The sequence below is a fragment of the Podarcis liolepis genome (assembly GCF_965112155.1).
Source record: "Podarcis liolepis genome assembly, chromosome: 1".
NCBI classification, from domain to species: Eukaryota; Metazoa; Chordata; class Lepidosauria; order Squamata; family Lacertidae; genus Podarcis; species Podarcis liolepis.
In genome coordinates this window covers 115,246,035-115,274,012 of record NC_139554.1, presented here as the reverse complement: position 1 = coordinate 115,274,012, position 27,978 = coordinate 115,246,035, and the positions used below count along the sequence as shown (strand labels likewise).

General features: G+C 42.2%; 1 protein-coding gene across 4 annotated transcripts in view; it reads right to left on the bottom strand.

The window, feature by feature from the left end:
• LNPK (lunapark, ER junction formation factor) overlaps positions 1–23,473 on the bottom strand; it is a 40,992-nt gene extending 17,519 nt beyond the window's left edge. Inside the window, exons 1-7 of one of the 4 annotated variants that reach the window (XM_083469475.1) lie at positions 23,018–23,250; positions 21,336–21,410; positions 19,053–19,145; positions 14,820–14,864; positions 13,289–13,476; positions 8,818–8,876; positions 5,588–5,628 (exon numbers count right to left, since the gene is read on the bottom strand). In XM_083469475.1, coding sequence (XP_083325601.1) covers positions 5,588–5,628; positions 8,818–8,876; positions 13,289–13,476; positions 14,820–14,864; positions 19,053–19,079 — 360 coding nt within the window. In that variant the 5' untranslated portion in view covers positions 19,080–19,145; positions 21,336–21,410; positions 23,018–23,250. Of the gene's footprint in view, positions 1–5,587; positions 5,629–8,817; positions 8,877–13,288; positions 13,477–14,819; positions 14,865–19,052; positions 19,146–21,335; positions 21,411–23,017 lie in introns of all 4 variants that reach the window. The other 3 variants (XM_083469477.1, XM_083469474.1, XM_083469476.1) reach the window with 3 other exon arrangements.
• Between the last annotated feature and the right edge of the window lie 4,505 nt (positions 23,474–27,978).

The following is a 27,978-nucleotide window of genomic DNA, read 5'->3' as shown; positions in this document are numbered from 1 at the left end:
TTCGACAGAAGCGGCTTAATTATGCTGGCCACATGACCTGGAAGCTGTACACCAGCTCCCTCGGCCAATAAAGCAAGATGAGCGCCGCAGCCCCAGAGTCGGTCACGACTGGACCTAATGGTCAGAGGTCCCTTTACCTTTTAAGGACAAATTGAGGTTGGTGGTACAGAGCCCCATTTGCCCTAACGGACCAGTCTCCACTGCCTTGCTCTCAAAGAATCATGGAGCAAATGTTGTCCGCAGAGACCTTATCTGTTCTCCAGTAATTCTTCAGATTATAGACAGAGGCTCCGAGATTACATTTGCAAGCTTCTTTATACCCTTGGGTGCAGCTCAAGGAGATTTGAATTCATTTAAAGTAGCAGCTTAGAGCAACACACAAGATAATCTAAAGAGGCCTTCAAGAACGATCTACCTGATGGTAAGTTATCTGCTTGCTCAGCCACGAATACTAGATGATATCCGACTAAGTAATACTCTAAGTACTAGAGAGTGAAAGAATGCTTCAGAATAGATCACTCAGACTCCTAGGCCTGAAAGAAGTTTCAAATATTCTAGGCAGCAATATTTAACTACCGTATTTTTTGCTCTATAAGACTCACCTTTTCCCTCCTAAAAAGTAAGGGGAAATGTGTGTGTGTCTTATGGCGTGAATGCAGGCTGCACAGCAATCCCAGAAGCCAGAACAGCAAGAGGGATCTCTGGTTTTGCTGCGCAGCGATCCCTCTTGCTGTTCTGGCTTCTGGGATTCAGAATATTTTTTTCTTGTTTTCCTCCTCCAAAACTAGGTGCGTCTTGTGGTCTGGTGCGTCTTATAGAGCAAAAAATACGGTACTTAGGAAACCAAGTGAGTATCATTTTTTAACACACACCTAGAATCACATTATTCTGGACTGGTGAGCCAGTTAGCAGATTAAGAAGCAGATTTCCTATGGTTTGGCTCTTGTGTCCTCCCTATTCATTCCTCCCCTTGCCCCACATCCACCTCCCAACCCAGTTCATTCTTCAGCACGTTCTCCTCACCTCCCCAACTCTAATATTTACATCCTTACCACACCTGTGCTTCTCTCTTCTCCTGCTACCTTTCGACACTCCCAAACCTAGATTCAAATTTGTAGTCCATTTTCTAACTGCCCAAACGAACAAAAGGCAAAGCCTAAAGCACTCCAAGCAAAATTACATCTCACATTGCCCTAAACTGAAATCAGCATCTCCACTGCCAAAGGGATTAGAGAAATTAAGGATCTGTTCCAATCCCTACAACTGTACTGATGGCAACAGCAGCTACAGGAGTCTTCTTCTTTGGCGATCACTCCTAGCGTAGTGGTGTCCTCTCACATTACCAAGCACATTCCACTCGGTAGCTAAACTGCCTTGCCAAGTAGAGCAGTCGGGGACGGGTGAAGGATATTTTCCGCTGCCTCCACCCGCACCTCCAACGCTTGACCCAAACAGCATCATCAACACTGTAGCTGGCATCACTGCTCCAGGATAGTAACACAGGAAGCTGCCTGATACACTGTCAGACCAATGGTCCATCCAGCTCTGCAGTGTCTGCAATGACTGGCAGTGGCTCTCCAAGGTTTAGAGAGAGGGCAGATACCCAGTCCCAGCTGAAAACATTGGGGATTGAACCTGGGACCTCCTGAATGTAAAGCAGATGCTCTACCATTGAGCTACAGCTACACTACTGCTACACTACAGCTACAGCTACACTTGAGCTACAGCTACACTACACCAATCACTACTACTGCTGCTGCTGCTGCTACTACTACTACTACTACTACTACTACTACTAATAATAATAATAATAATAATAAATTACTTATACCCTGCCCATCTAGCTGGGTTTCTCCAGCCACTCTGGGCAGCTCCCAACAGAATATTAAAAATGCACTAAAACATCAAACATTAAAAACTTCCCTAAACAGGGCTGCCTTCACATGTCTTCTAAAAGTCGGATACTTGTTTATTTCCTTGACATCTGATGGGAGGGCGTTCCACAGGGCGGGTGCCACTACAGAGAAGGCCTCTGTCTGGTTCCCTGTAGCTTCACTTCTTGCAGTGAGGGAATGGCCAGAAGGCCCTCGGGGCTAGATTTCAGTGTCAGAGCTGAACAATGGGAGCGGAGACGTTCCATTAGGTATACAGGGCTGAAGCCGTTTAGGGCTTTAAAGGTCAGTACCAAAACTTTTAATCGTGCTTGGAAATGTACTAGGAGCCAATGTAGCTCTTTTGGGACCTGTGTAGAAGTGCATTGCCTGAATGGGCTTCTATTTCTTTGTCATGCCAGTAGAGCAGAGAATGAAGCCACTATCTAAATGATACACAACTTACATAAATCCAGAGACCCATTACAGTAACAGCTGCCAATGCGGCAGCATTTGAAGTCTTCCCCTGGCATCCATGAAGCCTACCTACTCAGTGTCCCCCTTAGTCATGAGGTGGTGAGAATGGTTACCTTCTTCACCCTTTAAAAGTACATAAAGCTGAAGGAGGGAGTTAGAAGAGTACTCACTTTCCTTTTTTAGCACTTATTTAGCTTAAATTGCTTCTTTAAGTAGATTTTTTATTTCCCGAAATGCACACATTTAAAAATCCACATCTGATCATGTACTTGTAAACTGCTTAAGAGTTGTTGTTTTAAATAAACTAGTTGTTTTGAAATTTTGTTAAATAAATAAATGTGCTCGGTGCCCTTGCCTTGACCATATATGTTGCCAAACAGATGGCTGTCACAATTCGCTTGAACAGTACTGAAGAAAGGATTTGTGGGGGAGCAACAGAGTAAAATAATTCTAAGGGTGTACACAATTCCATCCCCACAAAATGAGCAATGGACATTCATGGCACACCACCTGGTGCTGCCCTCAACAATCTCTGGGCAAAAGTTGCATAATATTTATTGGCAGAGGAAAATATTTGGCACAAGTAACTAACTAGCATGTGGAAGACACAAGTGCTACTTGAAAGCTAAACTTACATAAGAAAGGTCATAGAAAATTCATTGGCTCACAAACCGTATTTCCCTTGACCTTTTTACATAGGTTCTTATTCTTATAAGTTACGGAGAACATTTCCACAAAACATTTTTGCCCTTTCAAAACCCTTTATCGAAGACTAAACTAGCTGCTTTTTTCTAATCCCTTTTAAAGGCCACACAATCAGAAGTCACAACTGTAAGGAAAGCCTGCATTTACCTACCCATCTCATTCCATTAAGATTCCCTCAATCAATTTGACATGTGCCATGGAAGCATCTCACCTGTGTGTTCCCACGAAATTTATTTCTCAGGGACACGCCACAAAAGGTTCTGTTACAACAGCCTTGCCCAACCTGGCTGTTTAGGACTCAGATGCCCATCAGCCCCAGCCAGCATAGTCAATGGAAAGGAATGATGGGAGTTGTATTCCAACAGCTACTGGAACAACAGTGGCACTCAGCCACCCTGCTCCCATTTGGGAGCCATCATGTGGAGAATTGTATCTCTGACAAGGCCTTGAACTCCTCCAACCAATCTCTCTGGGTGCAGGGTGTTCCCAACCTTGCATATACAGTGGTACCTCTGGTTAAGTACTTAATTCGCTCCGTAGGTCCGTTCTTAACCTGAAACTGTTCTTAACCTGAAGCACCACTTTAGCTAATGGGGCCTCCTGCCGCCGCCGCGCCGCCGGAGCACAATTTCTGTTCTCATCCTGAAGCAAAGTTCTTAACCCGAGGTAATATTTCTGGGTTAGCGGAGTCTGGAATCTAAAGCGACTGTAACCTGAAGCGTATGTAACCCGAGGTACCACTGTAGTTTGTTAAGGGTGCTGAGAGTGGTTGAGACTCTTATTCCCATCGGAGAGCTGCAATGCCCAGACTTCCTGGGAAAAATGAACGACTGTTGAACAACTCTGAAAATTGTAGCTCTCTGAGAGAAATAAGGGTCTCCTAACATTCAGCACCCTTAAAAACTACAGCCTCTAAGATTAAGTGGTGTGCCCTTAACAAATATGTACATATTTAGCTCTAACAAGTGAGCAGATGTGCAAATATGTGTTCTCCAGGCATTCCTTCCTGAAGCTGACAGCACCACCTCACATTTACTAATACGTTTTCATATTTCTGCCCTGATCTACCTAGGGGCATATTATCTTTAAGCAGCATCAGATTTGCAGAAAGGCCTATGTAAATCAAGATTAAAACTTATTTTAAAGTCCCTGATTAAACATTAATTCTGGCATCCAACAGCCTACATGCATTCCACCTACTACTAGTAAGAATTAATAAGTCTGTGAATGATCAACCAAATAAAAATACAGTCAAAGTATCCATGCACTGTTTAGGATTTTTTCTATTATTAAGTGCTCTAGAAATTCTCTGCAAATACATAAACAATAACTTCTGCTATTGGAACAGCTTATTAATTGTGTCCAAGACTTACAAAGATTAATGGACTGGGAGCGAGAAGTGCTTGGCCACGCCCTACTCTCCAGTCTCTTAAAGCAAACCTCCAGTAGAATGAATTGCAAACTCTAACTAATTTGCTTCCTCCAATAGTTTGAAGCAAGAGCCGCCAACATGGTACCTCCAGATGTTGCTAGTCTACAACTCCCATCATCCCGGATCGTTGCCCATGATAGCTAAGGCTAACGTTGTTGGGAGCCAAACAACATTTGGAGGGCATGTTGACTTAACCCTGATATACACTAAAAGAGCAACATTTGTTAACAGGTTAAAATGTTGGATATAGCTTAGTGATATGACTGAGATGACCAAACAGTTCAACCAAAAAGATTTGACTAAAATCTACAGGTTTGCTGGTACCTGACCTGAAGTTCAGGGTGCCCTTCCGTTGTTGTTCATATACTGAAAAGTTTTCCGAGGAGTGGGTAGCTGGTGGGATGTAGTGATTTTAAAACTGCATATATGACTGAATAATAAAAGAGGTGATTGCTGCATTACTTGAAGCCACTGTGACAATCTTTACCTGGATCCATTTTTAAGAGGACCCAAGACATAGGGTTGCTGGCTAGCTTGTATTCTTAGTTTTAATTCTACATACAGCTTTGTGTGGGTGTGTGAATTAATTCCGCTACTTTTATTTTTCTCCTTTTCTACATCAAAAAAGTGGTGTAGCAAAAAGCAAAGTTTCTGATTGAACACATTTCTACTTTGTTAGTATTCAGTTCAGGACCTGCACAATACAGTCATAACCATGTTCATATTATTTTACCTTTAAAAAACAGGTATCTGTAAAACTGCATGATAAACACTGCAAAACAGAAAGTGGCTATCTGCCATATTTTGAGCCCAACTATTGCACACCCAGCAAAGGGGGTGGGTAGGGTATCTGGCACTTGACTTCTGTTTGCAGAGCAGAACCCAACCACTTCTTATCCTACCCCTTCCAGCCTCCATGCCCCCCAAATCTGCTCTGGAGATCTGAAGGAAATCTCATTGTGAGGGGGGGGGGGAGGGCAGTCACACAAAATTGGATTTCATCCATACAGCCCAATCGAATCCTGTTAACTTATACAGTTTATTTGACAAGATATTACAGGTAAGATTTTGCCAAGCCGTCTTTATGAATATACACACTTACTATTTTTTTCTTCTCGGCTTTTAGAACTTCTAAAGCTTCATCTAAAGAAGAAGATTTAAATCAATATTTAATACCAAGGTGACATGTCAAATATGCATGCATATGCAATAAATAAAAACATTCATACTCTGAATTTGAATACAATATGTTGGCCAGCATTCGAGTATAACATTAGCAAACCCCCTGTCTCTTGGTTAATTAATGGAAGAGTTTTTTAAGATGCATCATCATTCACAAGCAGTTTACCATTTTTACTGCAACTGAATGTGGTGAATTATGAACCCTTTTTATGTAACACTTTATCAATCAAGCTGCTATTAGAACTAAAATTGTTTTGACCCATCATAAGAACTTCAATAAAAAAGGCAAAGATATTGATGTGAAGCTGTGGATGAAGGCATGCCACTTAATAAAGATGTGAATTTGGCTGAAGGTTAAGTAAGAGTTTTGCAATGAGTTATACATGTTAAACATGGGCTACCTCTGAAGATGGTGTGGAAATTTCAGTTGGTGCAGAATTCAGTGGCAAGGCTGCTCACCAGGGCAGGATGTTGAGCATATAACACCAATCCTGGCCCGAATGCACTGGCTGTCAACTAGTTTCCAAGCCCAATTCAAAGTGTTGGTTTTGATCTATAAAATCTTAAATGGCTCAGGACTGCAATACCTCAAGAACCACCTCTCTCTATATGAACTGACCCAGACCCTGAAATCATCATCCAAGGCCCTTCTTCCTCCATGAGATGTCCAGAGAGTGTCAACATGAGAATGGGCCTTTTCTGTGGCGGCTTCCCATTCATGGAATGCTCTTCCCAGGTAGACTCACCTGGTGCCTTCACTACATAGCTTTAGCTACCAGGCAAAAACATTCCTCTTCTCACAGGCCTTTAGCAAATTAATCTATGGCCTTTTAGACTAGGGTGTGTGTGTTGTTTTGTCTGTTAATATGTTATATATTTTTGTGTTTTTATACTGCACACAGCCATGATCATTTGATGGAAGGCAGTATATAAATTTCGTAAATAAAATACGGAAATAAAAATAAGCTTCTCAATATAAACTGTTAAATGTCACCCCCAGAATTAGTGTGCATTATCAGAAATTCACAATTAATAAAATCTCTTTTTGCTTAAACAAGTTATTGCTAGTCGGAAAGCCATTCTACTGAGATATAAGAAAAGAAACACTATAAAAATGCAGTTTTAACACTTTGCTAAACCTCTTTGGGGGCGGGGATGGAAATGCATGTGGGATTTTTCATTAAGTTAACACTATTCCATTTTCAAACTCAATAGACTCAATGTCGGAAGCCGCTATCAAAGTAGTAGTAAAACAGATCTGTTGCAAGCCCTCTAGTGAGGGTCTGTATTAATTCTGTAAGGGGCCTAGCACACCTACAGAGTTTGTGGAGCAGTAGGCTTTTAAGGGTTTAAGCAGAAAGGAACGTGTCAAGATGCAGTAATGAACAGAGAAACGTCTTGCGAAGGGCATCAAACTGTGAAATGTAACAGGTTTGTTATAAACCAGCCTTTGCCAACTTGGCATCCTCCAAATGTTCTGGACTACATGTGGTGGTGGCTGATGGGACTTACTGTCCAAAACATCTGGAGAGTACCAGGCAGGCAAAGGCTATTATAAATAATTCAAACAAGGTTCTGGGCTGTTTGGAAATAGAGAGAGCTAATGCAACAAAGGGACTGGATGTTGCATGAAACTGGAAAAACCAGGTTGGCATCTTCACGGTGAAGCTTGCTAACTGGCCTTGGGTAAAATCACTCTCACTGGGTTGTTGCATTTTTAAGATCCAAGGAAGAAAGGCATAACAGAAGTGAACAAGTGACTTTTACAGTCACTTATGTTGCAAACAATGCTCACGCCTAATGGACTGTGAATATGGCAAAAGCACAACAGATTTCAGCCACAAGCCATTAGCTTGAGAGAGGCTGCATAAGAAATAACTCTCAAACCTGGGTTTCCTCTCATTTCCCTAGGAAGCCCATGGGCTCAGTCCACATTACCTCCAGGTAGATTTGCCTTAGCTAAGGAAAGATTTCTTCTGCCATTTTCCTTTTTTAAAAAAATCATTTAAATGAGAAAGGAAGAAGCAACACCTGTAATGAAAAGTCACTGCTCCAATCACAACTGTCCATGCAGAAGCAACAGCAAGTTCTTTGGTGCCATGGTAACCCTACGTTTTGGGCAAAATTCATGAATGAGCAGAACTTAAAAGTAGCAAAATAAAGAGAGGAAGCTGCAATTAATTTTTTAACCTGCATTGCTGTCATGACATCAATACAGCCTTTGAGAGTCAATTCCACCACCTGAGTTCTAACTCACCTTTTAAAAGAATTTTATCAGTCATAGACCAACAAAGACTAAGTATAAGATTAAATATCTTTTATCAGGTTCTTGGAGAACTGAATCATGTTTAACAGTAGCTCATGGGATTCTAAACCAGACCCTTTCTGCGGGCACAATTGTCATGCAAGTGAGGACAACAAAACCAGGCACTCTTTAATAACCAAGGGAAGAAAAGAGTCTTCAGTAGGTTAACCTAGGACAGTCCTGCTAAGGCTGCATCCAACTTCAGATTGAATCCATATTGTTGTTGCTATTATTATTATTATTATACATCTCAACTTCCTTCCAAAATGAAGTTGGTTCCCATTCCTCTCACCATATTAGCTTCACAACAATCCTGAGATAGGTTAGACTCAAAAATAGTGTCTGAGCATATATTTCTCCAGTTCTCCAGTCCAACGTTCTAATAACCATTAGACCACAATGGCTGCTTCATAACTTAGAACAAACACATACTTCCTTAATTCCAGTGATACTTTGATGTATATTGGGTACAATACACGAGTATCTAAAATACTGTGAATTTACCAAAAGATAAATTAGTCATAATTACTTTCTATTAATATAGCAAGATAAGTGTATTTAAATATCCTTTGCTATTCAGCTTTCAGACGCATTTAAGTACCTAACAATTAATCCATTCATCTTCAAAACATTTTATATTCATTTTCCATTTTATAGCTGGCTATAAGGTTGAGTAGATTTCCTGAAGTCTTAAAAGAAACTCACTCATAAATCTCACCTACAAAACCATCCACAAGGTATTTTAACACGAGACAACTATAGGTTATGTAATTGTATCTATACAGTCCCATGCTTAGGCTAACACAATTTGGGGGTGGGGGCTGGATAAGGAAAAATACACTTACTGTTTCTTTCTGTTCTTTTAGAAAAGAAGAAAATGAGGAGTGTTCTTATGGACCAAATTCTGTGGGGAAAGAAAGAATTTCCACTATTAAAATCTAGGCAAAAGGAAACTGAATGTGCCATTCTTCACTATAGATGGATTTAACTTCGTCAGCAGACTTTAACATAACTTAATCTACAACTTCACAATTAATGCTAGTCTCAAAAAGCGACTAGGGACAAATCAGCTTGCTTCACAGAAACCTCATTTAATATTAGCAGAATGAGTTCCTTACATGGATTGTTTTAAAAGTGTTTAAAAGAAAGAGCGTTTAGATTGCAAAATAGAATCCCTTGAGTGCAAAGTGAGTATGTGAATGATAACAGTGATCCAAACACGCACATGCCCCAACTTGGACATTTATACTGTCTAGACTTTCAGATCACTTTCAGAAAACCCTAGTTCCTTCCCAGTTGTGAAAACAAGGTCCAGAGTGTGGCCTGTCACATGCGTTAGGCCGATGACATGTTGAGACATCCCCATGGTTGTCATGGCCGTCATAAAGTCCTGAGCCATCCCAAAGCCAACCGCATTGGCATGAATGTTGAAGCCCCCCCAAAACCAGGAGTCTGAGAATCCTTAGAGAGGAGAACTCCTGTGCAGTGAGGTGGGTGGTAAACCAGCAGAAACCCTAACCCAGGGGTCTGCAACCTGCGGCTCCGGAGCCACATGCGGCTCTTTTACATCTTTGCTGTGGCTCCGGGGCGGATACTAGCGAGGGGAGGAGGCGCATTGTGCGCCCCGACACTCCTCACTGTGGCGGGCGCTGTACTGGCTGTGACGTCGCATGGGGGCGATGCATGCGTTAGTCACGCACCGTCCCGACGTCACCTTCCCGCCCGCTGTCAGATCATGGCTCCGGAGATATATTTGTTTTAAATGTCGCAATGGTTTTGCGGCTCCCAGTTGTTGTTTTTTCTTCGGAAACGGGTCCAAGTGGCTCTTTTTGTCTTAAAGGTTGCAGACCCCTGCCCTAACCTGTCCTGCTTACCCACCATCAGGATCAAACAACCTATTCTCTTACATTATATCAATTCTTTACTGCATTCATAGATCTCCTTTCCCAATTGTCAAAACCACTCTGAACACTGAACACGGTAGTCCATAGGAGACCTGATCAATGCTGAATAGAGCAGCAGTTGTAACCTTCTAAGTCCGGGGGGGCGGGGGGGCGGTGAACCTGCTTAAGCAACTCCCTAGTTGTTAGACAGCACAAAGACCTAAGCACTTGAACTCCTGGCTTTTATCCCCTCCCCTTACCGAAGTACTACAAAACTACTGTGTGAAAGACAGGAAAAAGGTCTTAGCAGGCCTTATGCTCGAATTGTTCTGAATTGCAAGCTCTGTTCATTGTGCAGCAAACAACTTCACTATGAGTAGAACTCAGCCCATACCTACACTATTATCAGTTTGACCACGACAGCCATTTTATCATGGAAAAACCAGCAGCCTCAATATACCGTATTTTTTGCCCTATAGGACGCACTTTTCCCCCTCCCAAAATGAAGGGGAAATGTGTGTGCGTCCTATGGGGCTAATGCAGGCTTTCGCTGAAGCCTGGAGAGTGAGAGGGATCGGTGCGCATCTACCCCCTCTCACTCTCCAGGCTTCAGGAAGCTCTCCGCTAGCCGTGGGAGAGCTGCGTGACTTCGCGCAGCTCTCCCGCAGCTAGCGGAGAGCTTGCCTGCACCCAGAAGCTTGGGGCGCGCGGAGCTCAGCACGCCCCAAGCTTCAGGCTTCGCGCAGCTCTCCGCTAGCCGTGGGAGAGCTGCACAACTTCGCGCAGCTCTCCCACGGCTAGCGGATAGCAGCCTGTTCTAGGGGCTGGGGTCGGGGGAAGCTCCGGCTTCCCCCACCCCAGCCCCGCACCTGGGGGGGAAATTTTTTTTTTCTTTATTTCCCCCCAAAAAAACTAGGTGCGTCCTATGGGCCGGTGCGCCCTATGGGGCGAAAAATACGGTACTTTGTCATGCCAAAACAGTCCTTTGACTTGGCCCTGACACAATACAGGCTGACCAATACAATGAGGCGTTTTTGAAAGTCACACTAGATCAAGAGTTTTGCAAGCAATTTCATTCTATGAATGGCAAAACACCTTTTGCACAAGATGCATGATCAAGGAAAAGACTATTTCGGTGTAAGTTGAGAAGCATAAATGTTTTTAGCAATCACTTCTTTTTTCCAAGAGATCAGCAGATCAGAGAAGTATTAATGTTTCGATTACTATTTTAGTATGCAGAGTCAAAAATGAAGGTTTATTTTCAAAAATTTATTCAAGAAAATCCTTGCATAATGAATTTGTACAACGTTTTAGAATTAAAGAAGTAAAACCATGTTGTTATTTTCTCAACTTTTCAAACAGGAATTGAAATGCAAGCATCTAGCTAGGCAAACTACATATTCCTGGAAGCCAGCTCATTTTGCCAGCACTAGTAATACAATCAGACCCTCGAGAGTAAGCCAAAACAGCAACAACTGTTGCTGAACAGGGAACAACTGCCAATTGGAAAAGGCAGGCTTAATTTACTTGCTTAAGGATGAAAAACGTCGAGAACTAGTGCTGGGGATCACACCAGATGTACGGTGCAGCTCCACAACTTGACCACAAACAAAGACAGGTTGGCAACTGCTTACCAATCATTCATTTCCTGCGAGGAGGAAAACTAAACTTTTCTGGGGGCAGACGAAGAGTGGGACAGCATTTGCTGCAAGTCATACAAGTCGAAATTTAAGTTCTGGGCCACATACCTACAAACATACCTGAACACTGAAATGCACTGAAAGATGCAGCAAAAGACTTGGCAAACAGCAGACACCAGTGTTTTGAACAGTGACAACACACCCTTCGCATTAATTATCAACATGGAAGTGTTCAGGGGACACTTGCTCCCTATATGCCGCCATTAACAATAAGTTCTGAAAGGTCTGTGTCAAAACAGATTGCTAACAAAAGTGTGCAAAATTATTGCATCATAAGGTGCTTTGCAAAAATTGAAAATAATAAAACCGTACTACAAGAGACAACCAGCATAACAGACAAATACAAAACCAGCACAGCAATACACCAAATACAGCAGAAAACTAAAACAAGCTTCAAAGGCACACTAAATTACCAAGCATAGCATAGGGACTTAGAAACAAGTTCTTAAAAGGCCTACTAAGAGAACAGAAAAAACTTAACCTGGTGCGGAAAAGACAACTTATGAGGGCACCAGGTTAGCTTCCTTGGGGAGAATATTTCATACCCAGAGGCAACCATTATAAAGGTCCTCTAATATTAAATGTAAATAAATTTGGCTTGGACCAGGCAGGGTAAGTAAAAATATGGATACACTCGAAATATAAATTTCCCACTAAATAGTTTCACTGGTAACAAGAGACTCAAAAAGCAACCAATTGTGTTACATAAGCATTAGATTCCTATGCATTAAAAAGCCAAAGGAGTGTCCCTATGATCAGATTATCCAGCTGGGTCAGTCTGAGTAGATTTTGCTAACTAATCACTTGCTGTTCATGGATGCTGGACTTTTCAAATAGCAATACAGATTTGCATTTGCCGCATCCTCAAACAAAGATGACCTGGATCCGGCATCTAACAAACAAGAAAATAGCTCATATAAAATAAAGTGGTCAAACAACTTAGAATACTGAATTATTAATTTTTAAACAACAGACTGCATTGAGGAAGCAAATTGTAGAGGCCAGTTTCTCAGAGTAACCTTTCCCCTTCTCTCTAAAACAGGATGCAACTCTTAACCTAATTTCATTTAAGTGGGGAAGTCTGAAGGGGGAAGGGTGGGGAAGCCAAAATTAACAAAACTCTGTAAAGGGTTGCCTCAGTGCCTATATTTTCTGCCCACACCAGTTGTATCTTCTCGAAGTCCATCAGTCCAATATTCTGAACTGCCCTCATTATGTGTTTCATTAACTTTTATGCACAATGATGTTGCAGCTTGAAATGGGTTAACTTAAAAGCTATTCAGAAATCAAAATAATCACCTTACACTTCAGAAATCTGCTCTTTCAGAAATCTGCCCACCAGTTTAGATTTCAATGACAGCCATCAACTCTGATGGCTTTAAAAGAAGATTAGACGAATTCATAGAGGACCTTAGAAAATGGCAACATAATTCTGCATACCAATTTCTGGGGTACCCAAACAGAAGAGTGCTATTGCCCTCATATCCTGCTTGTGGGCTTCCCAAAGGCATCCGGTGAGACAACATGGAAGACAAGATGCTGTGCTAGCAAGGCTTTGGTCTGATCCACAGGTCTCTTCTTACGTAGAGATATTCTGCTACATTAACCTTTTCAAAAACCGCCTGTAAATTATGACAACCCTAGAACTGTGAAATATATACACCCTGTACTACAACTCACTAAGCATCACCACTAGAAAAAAGGAGCTTGCAAAGAAGTCATGTTTTACTTACATCAGCGGAAATGCAAACAGTGGAAGAGTCATGACGAACCTTGCTGTCCACTCATCAGGCAGATACCACAAGTAGATAATTAGACAGCTAATAAGGTAGAGAACAGATGAATAGAGGATAAACCTTCCAACCCATAGCTTCTGTTGCCTCTGGTTTTTCTCTCTAAACTCTTCTAGTGCCTGGATATCCTGTAAATTAAAAACAAATCTTTTGAGCATTTAACCTCATGTGCCAAGATTGTACATTCCAGCCATTTTATTTTGAGACAGAAGACTGAAGCTAGGTACTGTAATGAATATACTTAACATCCTTGGTTTATTTAACCTAAGGCATGATGTGATCTGTGAGTGGTGTGCAGCAACACACATGCACAGCCCTCGCACAAGGGCAATCTTCTGCACACTGTGCATGGGGAAGCAGGGAGAAGCATAGGGAATCCTGTGATTGGGAGGAAGATGAATGAAATTATGCTGGCCTTATCAACCCAAGGTTTTCACTATATTTTTTCCTATTTCTAAAATAAGTACTATTAAGCTGAATTTAAAAATCTCCTGTCCTGGATAACACAATATGCCCGGGACAATGATAGAAACAAGGAAAGTGTGAAGTTTTAGCTTTCATGTGAGGTTATTTTCCAGAATCGCTGTGGACTCAGTACATCAGATGGCCAATATTTCCTGCCCCCATGTAACATCCTGATCCTAACCATTTTTACTTTGAAGCCGTTTCCATCGATTTTGATGGAACTGCAGTCCTAGGAAGTATCATTGGCTGTCATATAAGGCTTGTGAATAGCCAGTTACTTGGAGTAACCAACGATCATGTAAGCATTTGTAAATTAAAAGGAGAGTTGACTGTTCTTCTAAGCACTGACTGTGCTAACAATTACTATGTGGGTGGGCAGGCATGGTCTTAAATCAGACATAGGCAAACTTGGCCCTCAAGATGTTTTGGGACTACAACTCCCATCATCCCTGACCACTGGTCCTGTTAGCTAGTTTGCCTATGCCTGTCTTAAATTGTTGGCATTTGAAACAAGGGTGGCAGGGACAGCATCCAAAACAGCAGTTGGTTTGCTGTTTCCCTGCACACTCTTTCCCCCTTATTTGAATCATGGTCAGTGTCTACAATGATATGCACCCACATAATGTACGCTGTAAACATCAGCCCAGTTTGCACGTCACTTTAGACAATAGCTAATTTTTAAACAATGGCTTAAGCAGCAGCATGTCTCAGTTTGTTGCTCATTCACATTAAACCATAGTTTAAAATGAACTGCATGTTTAACGCAACAACCAAAACAGATCTTTCTGAACAGATTTTTAGACCCCTAACAACCGATTATCTGAGAAGGTACAGCTGATATCAAGTATATTAAAATTTGTGATCTATTTGCCATTCCTTCATAGAACCAGCCTTAATGTATTGACAGTGTCCAATTCCAACCATAAAAGGCAACTGCTGACACTTGAAAGAATGTTAAGAATCTTAGATTTAGTTCTTAAGGCAAGCAATAAGAGATCAAACATACCTTATCTATTTTTTCCAATACTTCTATTGTGGAAGACTTTGTCTGCTTACAAGGGAAAGAAAAAAAGCTGTGAAAATTTGCCCTCAATATCTAAGTAATAATAAACATATAGCCAACAACTGAATATCAGATATGTAGGAAAATGTAATGATTAGCACTACACAGAGTACTGCACTACATATCTTCAAACCTCATTTTGAATATTACCATCCCAAGTTCCTCAGTCACATCATGCCAACATGATATATGCCACAAGTGACAAACAACAACATACTTAAGAGAAACATTTAAAACAAAAGCTCCATGATTTTTCCAATAATCAAATATCCCTCCCTCAGATTATATGAGGAAAGAAACACAATATGAAGACCATCATCAATATTTACAGAGTAGTGGAGGAATTTCAAGAGTAGCACATTCTATACCATACACACATAGAGCAGCATTGGTCTTATGGATCAAAGATGTGGTGCACAAACGCAGTAGATCATTTAAGAATATGTGAAAGTTCACCAGGAAGTGAAGAAAGTTGTGAAACTGAAAATGTATGAACAGATGAAGAAAGGGGGAAAGAAAATAAATAAGCACAGGGAAATTTTTAATTGATTCTCATATTTGAAAGTAGCCTTTATATAATAAAACCATGGTGCATGTATTTTTCCAAGTTTGTTCTCTCATCCCTGCTTATTCAAATTCAGCAAACACACCACCATGCTGCAAATAAGCAACTGAAAGAAGGAACCTGGTGAACCTTCCTTGAAATTGTTTGAATGTCCTTAGGTCTTTCAAAAAAATAAATAAATGTGGTTTTTGGCTCAATACTCCAGGACAGGAAGGTGAAAATAAACTTGAGAAGAACACAATGGTCTTTTTGAAGATAAAATGTACCTGCCTGATCTTAATCTACAAAAAAGCAAAAAAATAGAGAACATGAGACTATGGTTGGAGACAGATTTGCATTGGCAGAAAGAGCTAAGATACTATGGACAGTCCAGGAGGAATGGGCTGGAGGCGTGACTTGCACCGGTTCCTCCTTCACCTTGGCCGCTCCTCTGACCCTCTGAAGCAGCTTTTCAGGGGAACAGGGATCTACAGGGGGAAATCGGGGGAAACGGTTTCACCTGCTTCTACAGCAAAATATCTCATGGGAAGGGACATCTATGCGCAAACATGGACCCTAGGCAACTACAGGTATGCATACCTGTGTACACACATGCACTCTAGTCTCCCCTTCTCTCTCAGTGATAATTAAAAGGAAATAAACTAGATTGAGGAACAGGTAACTTGTAGTATTTGGAAAATGTTTAAAGTTCTGCTAAACTGCATCATGATCTTGCACACAAGCATACAAAAGTGATTGGGTCCTATGCCTTAACACGCTAACAAATGAGAAAGGGACATTGGCAGCATGACTGTTCAGTGGTACGTTTCTTGACATTCCTACAATAAACAGTGCTGAGGGTAATTTTTGGTAAGATAAATTTCTTGTGTAATCAACAGGGCAAAAACACAATGACTGCAGTAATTGAAGATTCTTTCTCCAACGTGATAGCCAGCACTATAGAGTGGCAGCGCTCTGGGCTAGGGAGTAAAGGCAAAGGGACCCCTGACCGTTAGGTCCAGTCATGAATGACTCTGGGATCACGGCGCTCATCTTGCTTTATTGGCCAAGGGAACCGGCATACAGCTTCCGGGTCATGTGGCCAGCATGACTAAGCTGCTTCTAGCGAACCAGAGCAGCACACGGAAATGCCGTTTGCCTTCCTGCAGGAGCGGTACCTATTTATCTACTTGCACTTTGACGCGCTTTCAAACTGCTAGGTTGGCAGGAGCAGGGACTGAGCAATGGGAGCTCACCCCGTCGTGGGGATTCGAACTGCCGACCTTCTGATCGGTAAGCCCTAGGCTCTGTGGTTTAAACCACAGCGCCACCCGCGTCCCTCCTGGGCTAGGGAGACTTGGGTTCAAATCTCAGCTCAGCAACTGAAGTTTCCCAGTATGTCAGTATTATCTGCAGTGTTCAGAACACGAACCAACTATGTGTATAGTTATGAGTCTATAGAGTTGAGCTCCTTCAGGGAAGAGGAGGGAAGCAAATATGGCAAATATGCACACATATCAATCCATGTGCAAATTCTCACATACAACAGTGTTAACATCTTCTTGGTACCTTAGTAAAAATACTTTTTCCTTCATGCATGAAGGAGCCTCATTCCTTATTTAAGTCAATGAGTCTTTTCTAGAGTAAGTGAAGTATGGAATTTGCTCACTTAGGTAAACATACGCCACATATACAAAATACACCTGCAAACCAACAGCACTATGTTCTCTATATGACTAAGAAGAAGGCTGTTGCCTTATGTCCAAGCATAGGAAGAATTGTCATATATTATTTATATATTTCAGTGCTCAAGGCAGCATCTGTAAGCCACAAGTATCTTAACCAAGGTAGACACAGCTTTCACTTAATTACATTTTCAATCTCAGTGCCAAAGAAAACTTACTTATTTGTTTATAAAGAATGCTTATAGCCCAGAGAGGCTCTCAAAGTGTGTGGCACAAGGAACAGCCATAACATAGCCGCATGCTATGGGCCGTAGCTCAGTGACAGAGCATCTGCTTTGCATGCAACAGGTCCCAGGTTCAATCCCTGGCATTTCCAGGTAGGACTGGCAATGTTCCCTGTCTAAAATCCTAGAGAGCCACTGCCAACCAGCGTGGATCTCCACCTTCTATTGAAGTATGCACTGATGACCCAAGCAGAGGTAGTGGGGCCAATAAGCTGGAACATGCTCAGCTCATGATGGAGGCAAGCCTTTCCTTTCTTGAACTGAGAAATAGGCTACTTTCCAATGATATTTAAGGGTTTACCTATGCCGGTTCAGAGCAATCTTATTGACAATTCACGTGAACACCAAGGGAATTCATTCAGGTGCTCTCAACAGGCCATCACCTTGACTAATTTTAGCAGGATTGGGATTTAACAACTCTAATCCGAGCTACTGTCCTCGCAGCCAGAGCTCCCCTTCCCCCTCTCTGATCTGTAACACAAGGGTGATGATAATGGCCTACTTTACAGTGTTTTTATAAAGCTGACTGATAATATATATTCTGAATACTAAGCAAGTACTATTTTTTGTTCATGGTCCAAAAACAGTTAAATGTGATCCAAAACAAATAAAGGTGGGCTTCTCATTAACAGAAAGGCCGTGCTGCTCCACAGGCTATTTTTCAGAGGTCACAAAACTGGCATACGAACACTCAGCAGATTTCATGCCAACAATTACTTTTTTTATAGACAATGAACAGCTACATAATTAGTGCTTGACTGTTGATGGCATACTCTTCCAGATCTTCTGCCCAAGGCATCTCCTCCAAATAGAACTAAATACAATCCCAACAAAATAAAAAATATACTTAAGCCCACTGCCTTTAACTTACAAAGAGTGCAATCCTATCTCTTGTCAGGCAGTGGTATGACAGGAGTATAGCAGCAGTGCCACTAAGCTGGCCAGGGTGGAAGTTGGAGGGGGGGGGGAAATAAACCCCTGCTCCACACTAGGCCCGCTCGAAGCTGGCATAACAATCAGGCCTGATGCTATTGGGTGGTGACAATGGGGACACCCAGGGTCCAGCAGATCCCAAACCAGCTCAGCCCCACCCTCTCCCCTGGAACACCTCGTTTTGGTACTTTCCATGGGCTACTGTCAGTGGGAACCCAACTGGCAGGCACAACCAGGAGCTCTGCGTCAGAGGAGTGACAACAGCATCACTCCATGGCTGGAGGCTGATGGAGCTATTTTGGGCTGGGTGGAGGGAGAAGTCTATCCTGTTCTACCCTATCCTTTCCCAGCACAGCAGATTATGTTTTGCAATTGCAGCCCTAGTACAGGTAACTTTATCTTGCATTCTTGCCACCGTTCGGGGAAAAGACAGCTACTTTGGGCACATTTTGAGACCTGTGAGAAGTCATTCTGCAATGTCAAAATTTCGGTCTCATGTTTTGTTTTGAAGGCACACCATTCAAACAGAAATAGGAGTACCTTAAGACGGAGCCAGTACACTGATAAAGTACCATATGTGCGATGAAATTAAGACAAATTTCTTGACCTAGGCACGCCGAACAAGTTCTGTACTCTGCTCTGCATCACAGCAAATTACTTACAAGCAGCATTTGAGACAGTGTTCTTGCATTACAAAAATGTGCACCTCTAGGTGAGAAGATTTACTTACCCGCCATCTGGAAATGATTCCACCCATTTCTATATTTGTGAAGACAGGTCGTTTTGGTAACTTATAACCAGTCTTGTAATGGAATTCACAGCTAGAATTAAAGCATTTGTGTTTAATTAAAAATACACCAGCAGTGTAATCCAAGAAGTATAAAGATATTTCAAACAGCATTCTAGTCACCCACACAATTACATGACAAAACATAAACGGCCTATAGTTTCCATATTTTCCATCACATTCTAACTTAACATACATGTGTTTCATGTTATGCTTCAGATTGTATATTCTGTTTTGCAAATCTGAAGTCATTAGAAAACCCACACCCTACAATACCACATAGCCAGAGAAGTACTATACAATTCTACTCCATAAATTATAAGCAAATCTTAAAATTAAAAGCACGTTACCAATCAGTTAGGTGACTAGGATTAGTAACTGCAGATCTACAATGAGATATCTAAGAAATGAATAATATTTTGCAAGAATTTCAATATTAATTTTATTATGAACTTTGTGCAAGTATCAGAGAAATGTTATTGAAATTCAAGACTTCCATTAATGCAAATATGGTGTAAGACAACTCAAATTAATTCACTTGCCTCAAAGTATTTTTAATGGTACTTCAATTTCTTGGCATAATGGCCAAGAGAATCTAGAATACCTGTCAATGCAAATTGTGGAACAGGGTTTCTGACATGGGGGTTTCTCTGCAAGCTGGACAGAAAGCACCACATCGTATCATAATAGCCTACACATGCCACTCAAAAGGCTGTAATCATAAACACACTTACCTGAGAGTAAGCCAAATAAATGGGGCTTACCTCTGAGTAGACATGTATAGAATAGAGCTGTCAGTCAGTCACTAACTAATAGGATCAGAGCAATTATTTGTGTTTTCACAATAGAAACCAGTGGTCTTATTGCCAGCAGGAATGAAAAGAAAGAAAATCTTCCTAGATGGTGTCCAAGAAATTAACATTTTTAACTTTTATAAGTTAAGGTAATTTTAAAAACAAGTCTATGCAGATTTATTCCGATAAAGCTACCAAAACTTATTCATATGCTAGAAAAGAACACAATATCAATCATGGAGGTTTCAAGGCTAGTAATTATTTTCTTAGACATGAGGAGAGGGGTTAATGTTACACAAACATTAACCTTTACCCCCCAAAAAATGAAAACAGGTATTTTATAATAATTATTTGTACGACTCAGAAATATAAACTTAAACTAAATCATCATAATCCATCTAACAAAAAGAGTTCTTTTCTATATATATATAAAAATACAGCTTAGGCCCAGGCTATCTGAAGGATCTGCCCAGGCTCTGAGATGTTCAGTAGAGGGCCTTCTCCCACCACCTTCACAGGCACATTTGGTGGGAAGATGGGAGAAGAAGGCATTCTAGGTGGCTGTTCCCAACTTTAGAACTTCCTTCTTAAAGAAGCTATACAGGCTCCCTCTTTGCTGTCCTTCCACTGGCAGATGAAGGCTGTTTAATTCTGACAGGATTGGGGGAACTGGCTGTTTTTAAGGAAAGAGAATTCATTCATTTGTTGAATTTATGTACCGCCCTATACCCAGAGGTCTCAGGACGGTTCACAGAACAAAATCAAAATAAAAAAATCACAAAATACATAATAAAAATAAAAACAACAACCCAATAACCCCCCAAAACACATTTTAAAAGGGCTGTGCTGTTTTTACTATCTGTATGTCCATAGATTTGCTTTTACAGTATATAGTTTTAATTCTATAATACTTTTAACTACTTCTTAACCATTGTCATTTATATATTTATATATTTTTTATTTTATCCATGTTGTTTGAATTTTTGTAAGCTGTCTTGAGTCCCAGTTTGGGGAAAGGGCGGAATATAAATAAAATTAATTAAATAACAAACAAACAAAAGAAGAGATTTTTCCTTCCTGATAGGCTACAGTCCTATATAATCTCACTTCTAACTAAGCCCTACTGAACCCAACAGAGCTTGCTTCTTTCTTAGCAAACATGTATAGAATTGCATTGCATGAATTATTAGACACTAAACCTTATATGGTATTTATGATTGCACACTTGTTACTGGACTCAGGAATCAATGGATCATCATCAAGGCTGCTACCCTAAACCGAGGGCTTCCCAACCATACATAGCTTATCCCGAAAATGTATTTACAAAATGTAGCCATGGAGGCTGTAAACTAAAGCAACTATACAGCTGAGGAGCAGCGGATAGTTTTAACACATAGTTTCCCTTCATATCCACTAGCCTACATTTTTATCTTCAAGTTGCAACACTTTCAACATTTACTTCATCATCAGGGAACATTCCTTGTGAGGTCAGAAATAGTTTGGGATGCTGAAGAAAACATTATTCGAGTATTTAAATCACTGCCAAGCCACAATTTCAGCAAAAATACATCTGGGCAATTACTGAAAAAACATGTAAGCTTTGAAGTGGGTAAATTACTAACCCAAAGGAACAATGCCAGAAGCAGAAGAAAATGATGTATTTAAGCTATTATAACATGTCTAATTCCAGAGTGGACCCCAAATGCCTGTACTTGTTCTCAAAGACATGACAGATACTATAATTATAGACTGAAAATTAATAAGATGCTATCTTAAAATCACACAGGGTGACAAAGAAGCAAAATGGTGGGGTTGCTTTGGGCCTAGGCAGTTCACTGGGAAGAATAGGGCAATGTTTTTTTTCTCACCAACCAAGGCAGAAAGCCCAAACAGGATGACTTCTCCTGGTTCCTCCACCACTAAACACCCCCATAAAAATCAGTGACTTGTTTCAGCCAGTAACGACACACACTTTTAAGGTCCCTTAACCAATGTTTTATACTTGACAGCAGCTAATCCAAAATACGCTCTTCCTTTTGAATCAGTCCCAAGACCAGAAAAATCAAATGTTGCCCTCATGCTTAAGTAACCAGATTTGGGTCTACAACACATAAAATGTATGAGATATGGGGGTGGGGTGCCTATGTAGTGCATACTTCACCACAACCAGAATCCTTCCTTACAAAACTTTCCTCCCCTCGCTGCATCACATTTACACAAAATAAATAAACTGTGAAACACGCCAAATCATTTAAAATTTACCAGAAGTGTGTAAGGCCATATATACACACATATATAGAGGTATGTACACACACACACACACACACACACACACACAGTTACGTGTGTGTATATATGTGTGTGTGTGTGTGTGTGTGTGTGTAAATAGTGTGTGTATATATTTATATAATTTGTGTGGGTGTGGGTGTGTGGGTGTGTACAGACACACACACACACACACACACAAATGATCCCTGATTATGATCGCCTTTAAAACATAGGTAGGAGGGAGAAATTCAGGTAGTTATGGTGGCCCATTAGGAAAACTCCCCCAAGCAACTGTAGCAAAGGCCGCATGCTGTTTTGGGGTTTAAATTAAAACGTGATCACCAAGGATGCCTCACCCTGGCCCAAAATCTATTTTCAAAACCAGGCCTGCGAAATTGTTAAAATCCACGCCTGTAAACATGCAAAGAGTTCCTGGCACCGCCCCCCCCATATTTTATTCCTATTGAATTCAATGGGTCTTGCTCCCAGGTAAACTGGGTTAGGGCTGCTGGGCTGACGTTGCTCCCACGTATTCAGGATTAATGATCAGGACAGGCGCTGGCGGGGCGAAGGTATTTATACTCTGGCAAATCTCTCTCCCTCACTCACTCAGGACGTGGACCTTAACAGGTTCACTGGGCCGAATTCTGACGAGCTGACTGACCCAACTCCCCTTGTTTTGCTTTCCTGAGCCGCTGCCCCCGTCACTCCCCCCCCCCCTGAGCTCCACAGGCCGCCTTCGGCTACTATTTTTACCAGTTTCCCACACGACCTCCCCCTGCCTCTCTCCCCCTCCGAGTTTCCCCTCAGCCAGGCTCGTTCCTCCTACAGACGCCACGAACACACCTCTTTCTCTGCGCCTCGGTTTTGAACGCGCACCTTCCCCGCCCCGCTGGAAGCCGCACTGCCGCGAGGAGGAGGAGGAGGAGGTGGACGGGGCTCGTCGCCGCCTCGTCTGCCCCCCTCCCCGCCCCCAACTTCCTCCCCGTCCCTCAAATCCAGGAACGACGTGCGAGCGCTGGCAACGCACGCAGCGCGGCCATCTTGGGAAAGGGCGGTGTGTAGTAGAGAGACCGTCCTACGGGGAGAGGGGAAATGGGCGCAGAGCGGCCATCTTGGAAAAGGGAAAAAGGGTCCATTGCTTTTCGCCCCTCCTCCGCCGCTGCGGTCGGGCTAATAAAAACACCTGCTTTTGGAACGCAACGCAACGCGCGCTGTGCGTGTTTTGTTTTTGTGTTTAAGACGCCCGCGCCTGCTCTGGAGCCCAAGCTGAAGCTGCCTTCGGAAGCGGGCAAAAGGGACGAGTCGAGCTTGATTCTTGAGCGGGAGGGCAGAAGGAACCAACGTAACAAGCGGGATTGGGAGGAAGGCGGGGCGAAGGTGAGCGCGGGAGGGGGGGGAATAAGACGACTGCCTGTAGCTTCCTCGCCGCTGCTATTGTCACCCGTCCAGATCAGGCTCCGCCCCTTTGCCGGTCGTTGAGTTTGGGCGGGAGGAGGACGGGGCGCTGCTGGATGTTGCGCGGGAGTTTTGAGAGCGCGCGTCTAGCTGGAGGTGGAAGGAAGGAGTGAAATCACGTTTTTCCGAAGGCGCTTTTTATTGCTGACTAGCTAGAAATGCCTGCTTTCCAAGCAAAACACTTATTCCGAGCCAGCAGGGAATGGAAAGTGACTCCTTATTACTGGGGTCACTTGTCGGGCAGGGCTTCTAAAATATATTAAGTAATCGGGTTCCTAAGGCAAGTCATTATTTCAGCCCCAAAGTATGTTGTGTTGGAAACCATGGTGGGGAAATTCCCCAAGTGCTCTGGACTGGTTCTTTGGCAAGTGCACCATATAAGGCTCGCTGACATGATGATATTCTTCTTTGCAAACCGCTCGAGGGATTTTTCTGTTACAATCAAGCAGTATATAAGTTTTATGAAATAATAATAAGATCTAGTAGTGCCCCATCTACAGTATCACTGGACTATTGGTTTACCAGCAGCACACACCACACCTTTAGAACACACTGGAAAAACATTCCACCACCCCCCCCCCCCAAAAAAAAAAAATATTGGAAATGGTAGTGTGCTGGGAATTTTAGGTCTATTGGGAGTGAACTATGGTTCCCATAATTATTGGGGGGGGGGTGTGCTTTAAAGCAGGGGTCAGCAAACTTTTTCAGCATGGGGCCAGTCCACTGTCCCTCAGACCTAGTGCGGGGCCAGACTATATTTTGAAGAAAAATAATGAACGGATTCCTGTGCCCCACAAATAACCCAGAGATGCATTTTAAATAAAAGGACACATTCTACTCATGTAAAAACACGCAGATTCCCGGACCGTCCGCGGGCCAGATTGAGGAGATTGGGCCGAATCTGTCCCCCGGGCCTTAGTTTATCTACCCATGCTTTAAAGTTTGGTGTGGTTGCAGAACCCAAAAGTGTTCTTACCCCTCTCTGCAATTGTTACTACACATTGCTAAAAAAGCACTACCCCATGTTGTAGTCATTTTGTAACCATGTTGTAACAGCAGCTGCTGGTGTTCGTAAACTGACCACAACTGTTCTTTTGTTTCAGACGAATACTGTATATTCTTACAGCTGATCACCTGATTCCATAGAATAGCTTCAATATTCATTATCAGAACGAAGAGGTGGAAGTGTGTGTGAAAAGAAAGCAGTGTACTTATCTCCAGTCTTAGTGTGTCAGAAATATACCAGACTCCAAGGTGCAAAAAAAAAAAAAAAGGGCAACATCATATGAGCAACTTGCAGTCCTTTTGGAACAAAGTTGAAATTTGCGTGTAGGACACAATATCTGCTCATGATAAATTACTTTACTAATTTCTCAAAGGTAGGCACATCTGAAGATAGAACAGTATTAATTATGATCGCATCCACATTTATCCAGAAGTAATCGACAATGGGTCATAATAAAAAAAAAATCAAAAAAATATTTGCAAAAATTAGGATTTCTGGAAATTGGCTGAATAGGAGAAGATCCTGGGAAACAGAAGAAGCGTTGCCGTTCTTAACTATTGATTAGCTCCCCTAACTTGCAGAAATCTTCCTTACAATATATGTGTATATTCAGATTAAAAGGAAAGGGTAAACGGTTGGGTATGAAGAGGCAATGAATGGAAATTGGCATGACACCAGTGTTAATGGTGTGAAACAATCACTCTGATCCAGATAGTACAGTGGTACCTTGGTTCTCAAGCTTAATCCATTCTGGAAGTCCATTCCAAAACCAAAGCATTCCAAAACCAAGGCATGCTTTCCCAAAGAAAATAATGTAAAATAGATTAATCCGTTCCAGACTTTTAAAAACAACCCCTAAAACAGCAATTTAACATTAATTTTACTATCTAACGAAACCATTGATCCATAAAATGAAAGCAATAAACAATGTACTGCAGTAACTCAATCAATCAGGAGCTGAACTGGGTTCCACACAGTTGCAAAAACAAAACAAAAAAAGCCACAAGAACGCAAAATAGATAGCAAAAACAGACAGACCTCAGCATAACACTCAAGTGTGGCAACTCAAAACAGAAGTGTAACACTCAAAACGGAGCACATTTGGCTTTGGAAAAAAGTTCACAAACCAGAACACTTACTTTCAGGTTTGCAGTGTTTGGGTTCCAAGTTGTTTGAGTACCAAGGCGTTTGAGAACCAAAGTAGCATGGTATTTGCATACTGGGCTCCTATACATGCATAAGTTTATCTACACTTGAGTGACATGGATAACTCTGTGTCATCTTGTTTGTTCCGTTGTCTGCATATAACTGCTTTACCCACCTTTTTTCTGCAAATGAATAAGTGCACCGGAGACCACAGAACCTTGGATCAGTGCATAATGGAACAGTGGGTGTTGGCCTATGAAAACCATCCAAACTAAACAGATTTTAGCTTTATCCTATGGGCTTGCAAGTACTGTGAAGCTTATAAAAATTGCAGACTTCCATCAACACTGATTAAAGGTCTCGCTTTATCATCAGTGTAGGTGAATGTAGACAGCCGTTTATCAGACTGGTAACTTACCACAATCTGCATGTATCTGCTTTGTCAGGCAGCCACCTGTATTACCCTGCCATGCATTTTGAAGATCATTTTTCCACATAGCAATCAGAAATTCATAGAATCAAGGGAGTGGTAAAATTATCCTCGCCGTTTGGCAGGATGCTGCAGACTGAACTCTAGTCAGTTATGAGGGTCAGATGGTATGAGGGCGGCCACTGCCCACAGAATAAATGATCCAGTTGGGGTCAGACAAGCCAGGAATGATTTAGCATAAGTTTCAGTTGTATGAATATTAAAATATAGAAGAAGAAGAGTTTGGATTTGATATTCCGCTTTATCACTACCCGAAGGAGTCTCAAAGCGGCTAACAATCTCCTTTCCCTTCCTCCCCCACAACAAACACTCTGTGAGGTAGTGGGGCTGAGAGACTTCAGAGAAGTGTGACTAGCCCAAGGTCACCCAGCAGCTGCATGTGGAGGAGCGGAGATGCGAACCCAGTTCACCAGATTACGAGTCTACCACTCTTAACCACTACACCACACTGGCTCTCATGATATACTGCCTCACAACAGGGCCACATTCATAACATATATTTAAAGCAATATCGGGTGTTAGAAGAAGGATAGGACCTCTGGTGGGGGACACGTCATGCTCCTTCTGGGGTAGCTTGTCCACCTTTGATCCCCACCATGCACTCAGCTCTCACCCGTGGCTCCTAGAAGCTGTCAGGATGCGACAGTGGCCATACCCCGGGAACTGCTTTGGCTGGCCAGCTAAACCAGGTGAGGGTAGCCAATGGGTCTCAACCTCCCTGCAAGTTAGGGGCTTCCCCTGCATGCAAAGAAGACAGGCTCCAGCGGATTGAGCAGATGAGACAATAGCAGGTCCAACAGTCAAGAAGGCAGTTTTTGCATGTGCTGTGGAGGAAAGTGAGGGGCAGATGGGATTTGTCAACTTGGGAAGGTAACCCCTGTAGGAGAAGGAAAACTCTGACTCTAAACCTCTGCTGCCTTGCGGGATATCTTTGGGAGAAGAAAATGCTAAGGCGTAAATCCAGAGTGGACTCCCTAGGACAGTTGAATGACGCCTTGTACGCCTCTTTTCAGCAACTCCTGCAGCTAATCTGGTGCCGAACATTTTGCTTTCCTTTGGAGCACATCATCGAGGCCGAGTGGGGGGTATTGTCATCTGGGCAGCCCAAGACCTCTATACACAATGCCCAGGCTTGTGCCTCAGGAAGGTCACTTTGGTGCTGCTAAAGCAGCGGTTTGACTTCAGCCCCAGCGGTGCAGTCCATTATGGTCTCTTGAGACAGGCAGATGCCAACAATGATACCACTTGAAACAGCCATGACTTCCCCTCTAGACCTCTGGATGTTGGGAGCTGTTAGGAGAGCTACAGATTGCAGAGTGGTTTAACAATCAATCTGTTATGTATTGGGTTTAACACATTTTATGTTACAAGGCGTGTTCTAACCAGTCGTATAAGCATTGGTAGACAAACGTTCTAATGGCAAGTAAACGTGTGCACTGTCAACTGACAACGGTCAGTTCACGCTGGGGTTTATTATTGTGTTGTCCAGTCAGTTTGGTTCTTGTGTTCCTATGAGTGAGCTGTTGTCACTGACAAATGTTGAATAAACTTAACTGAGGAACTTATACTATCTTGGGCTTCTGACTTTTTCCGAACTTTCAACACAATCCCTCTTCACAGATAAACCCTGAAATCTGTAGCTCTGTGAAGGGAATAGAGGCCTTCTCACTACGCCCAGCACCCTTAAAAGACTACAGCTCCCAGAAT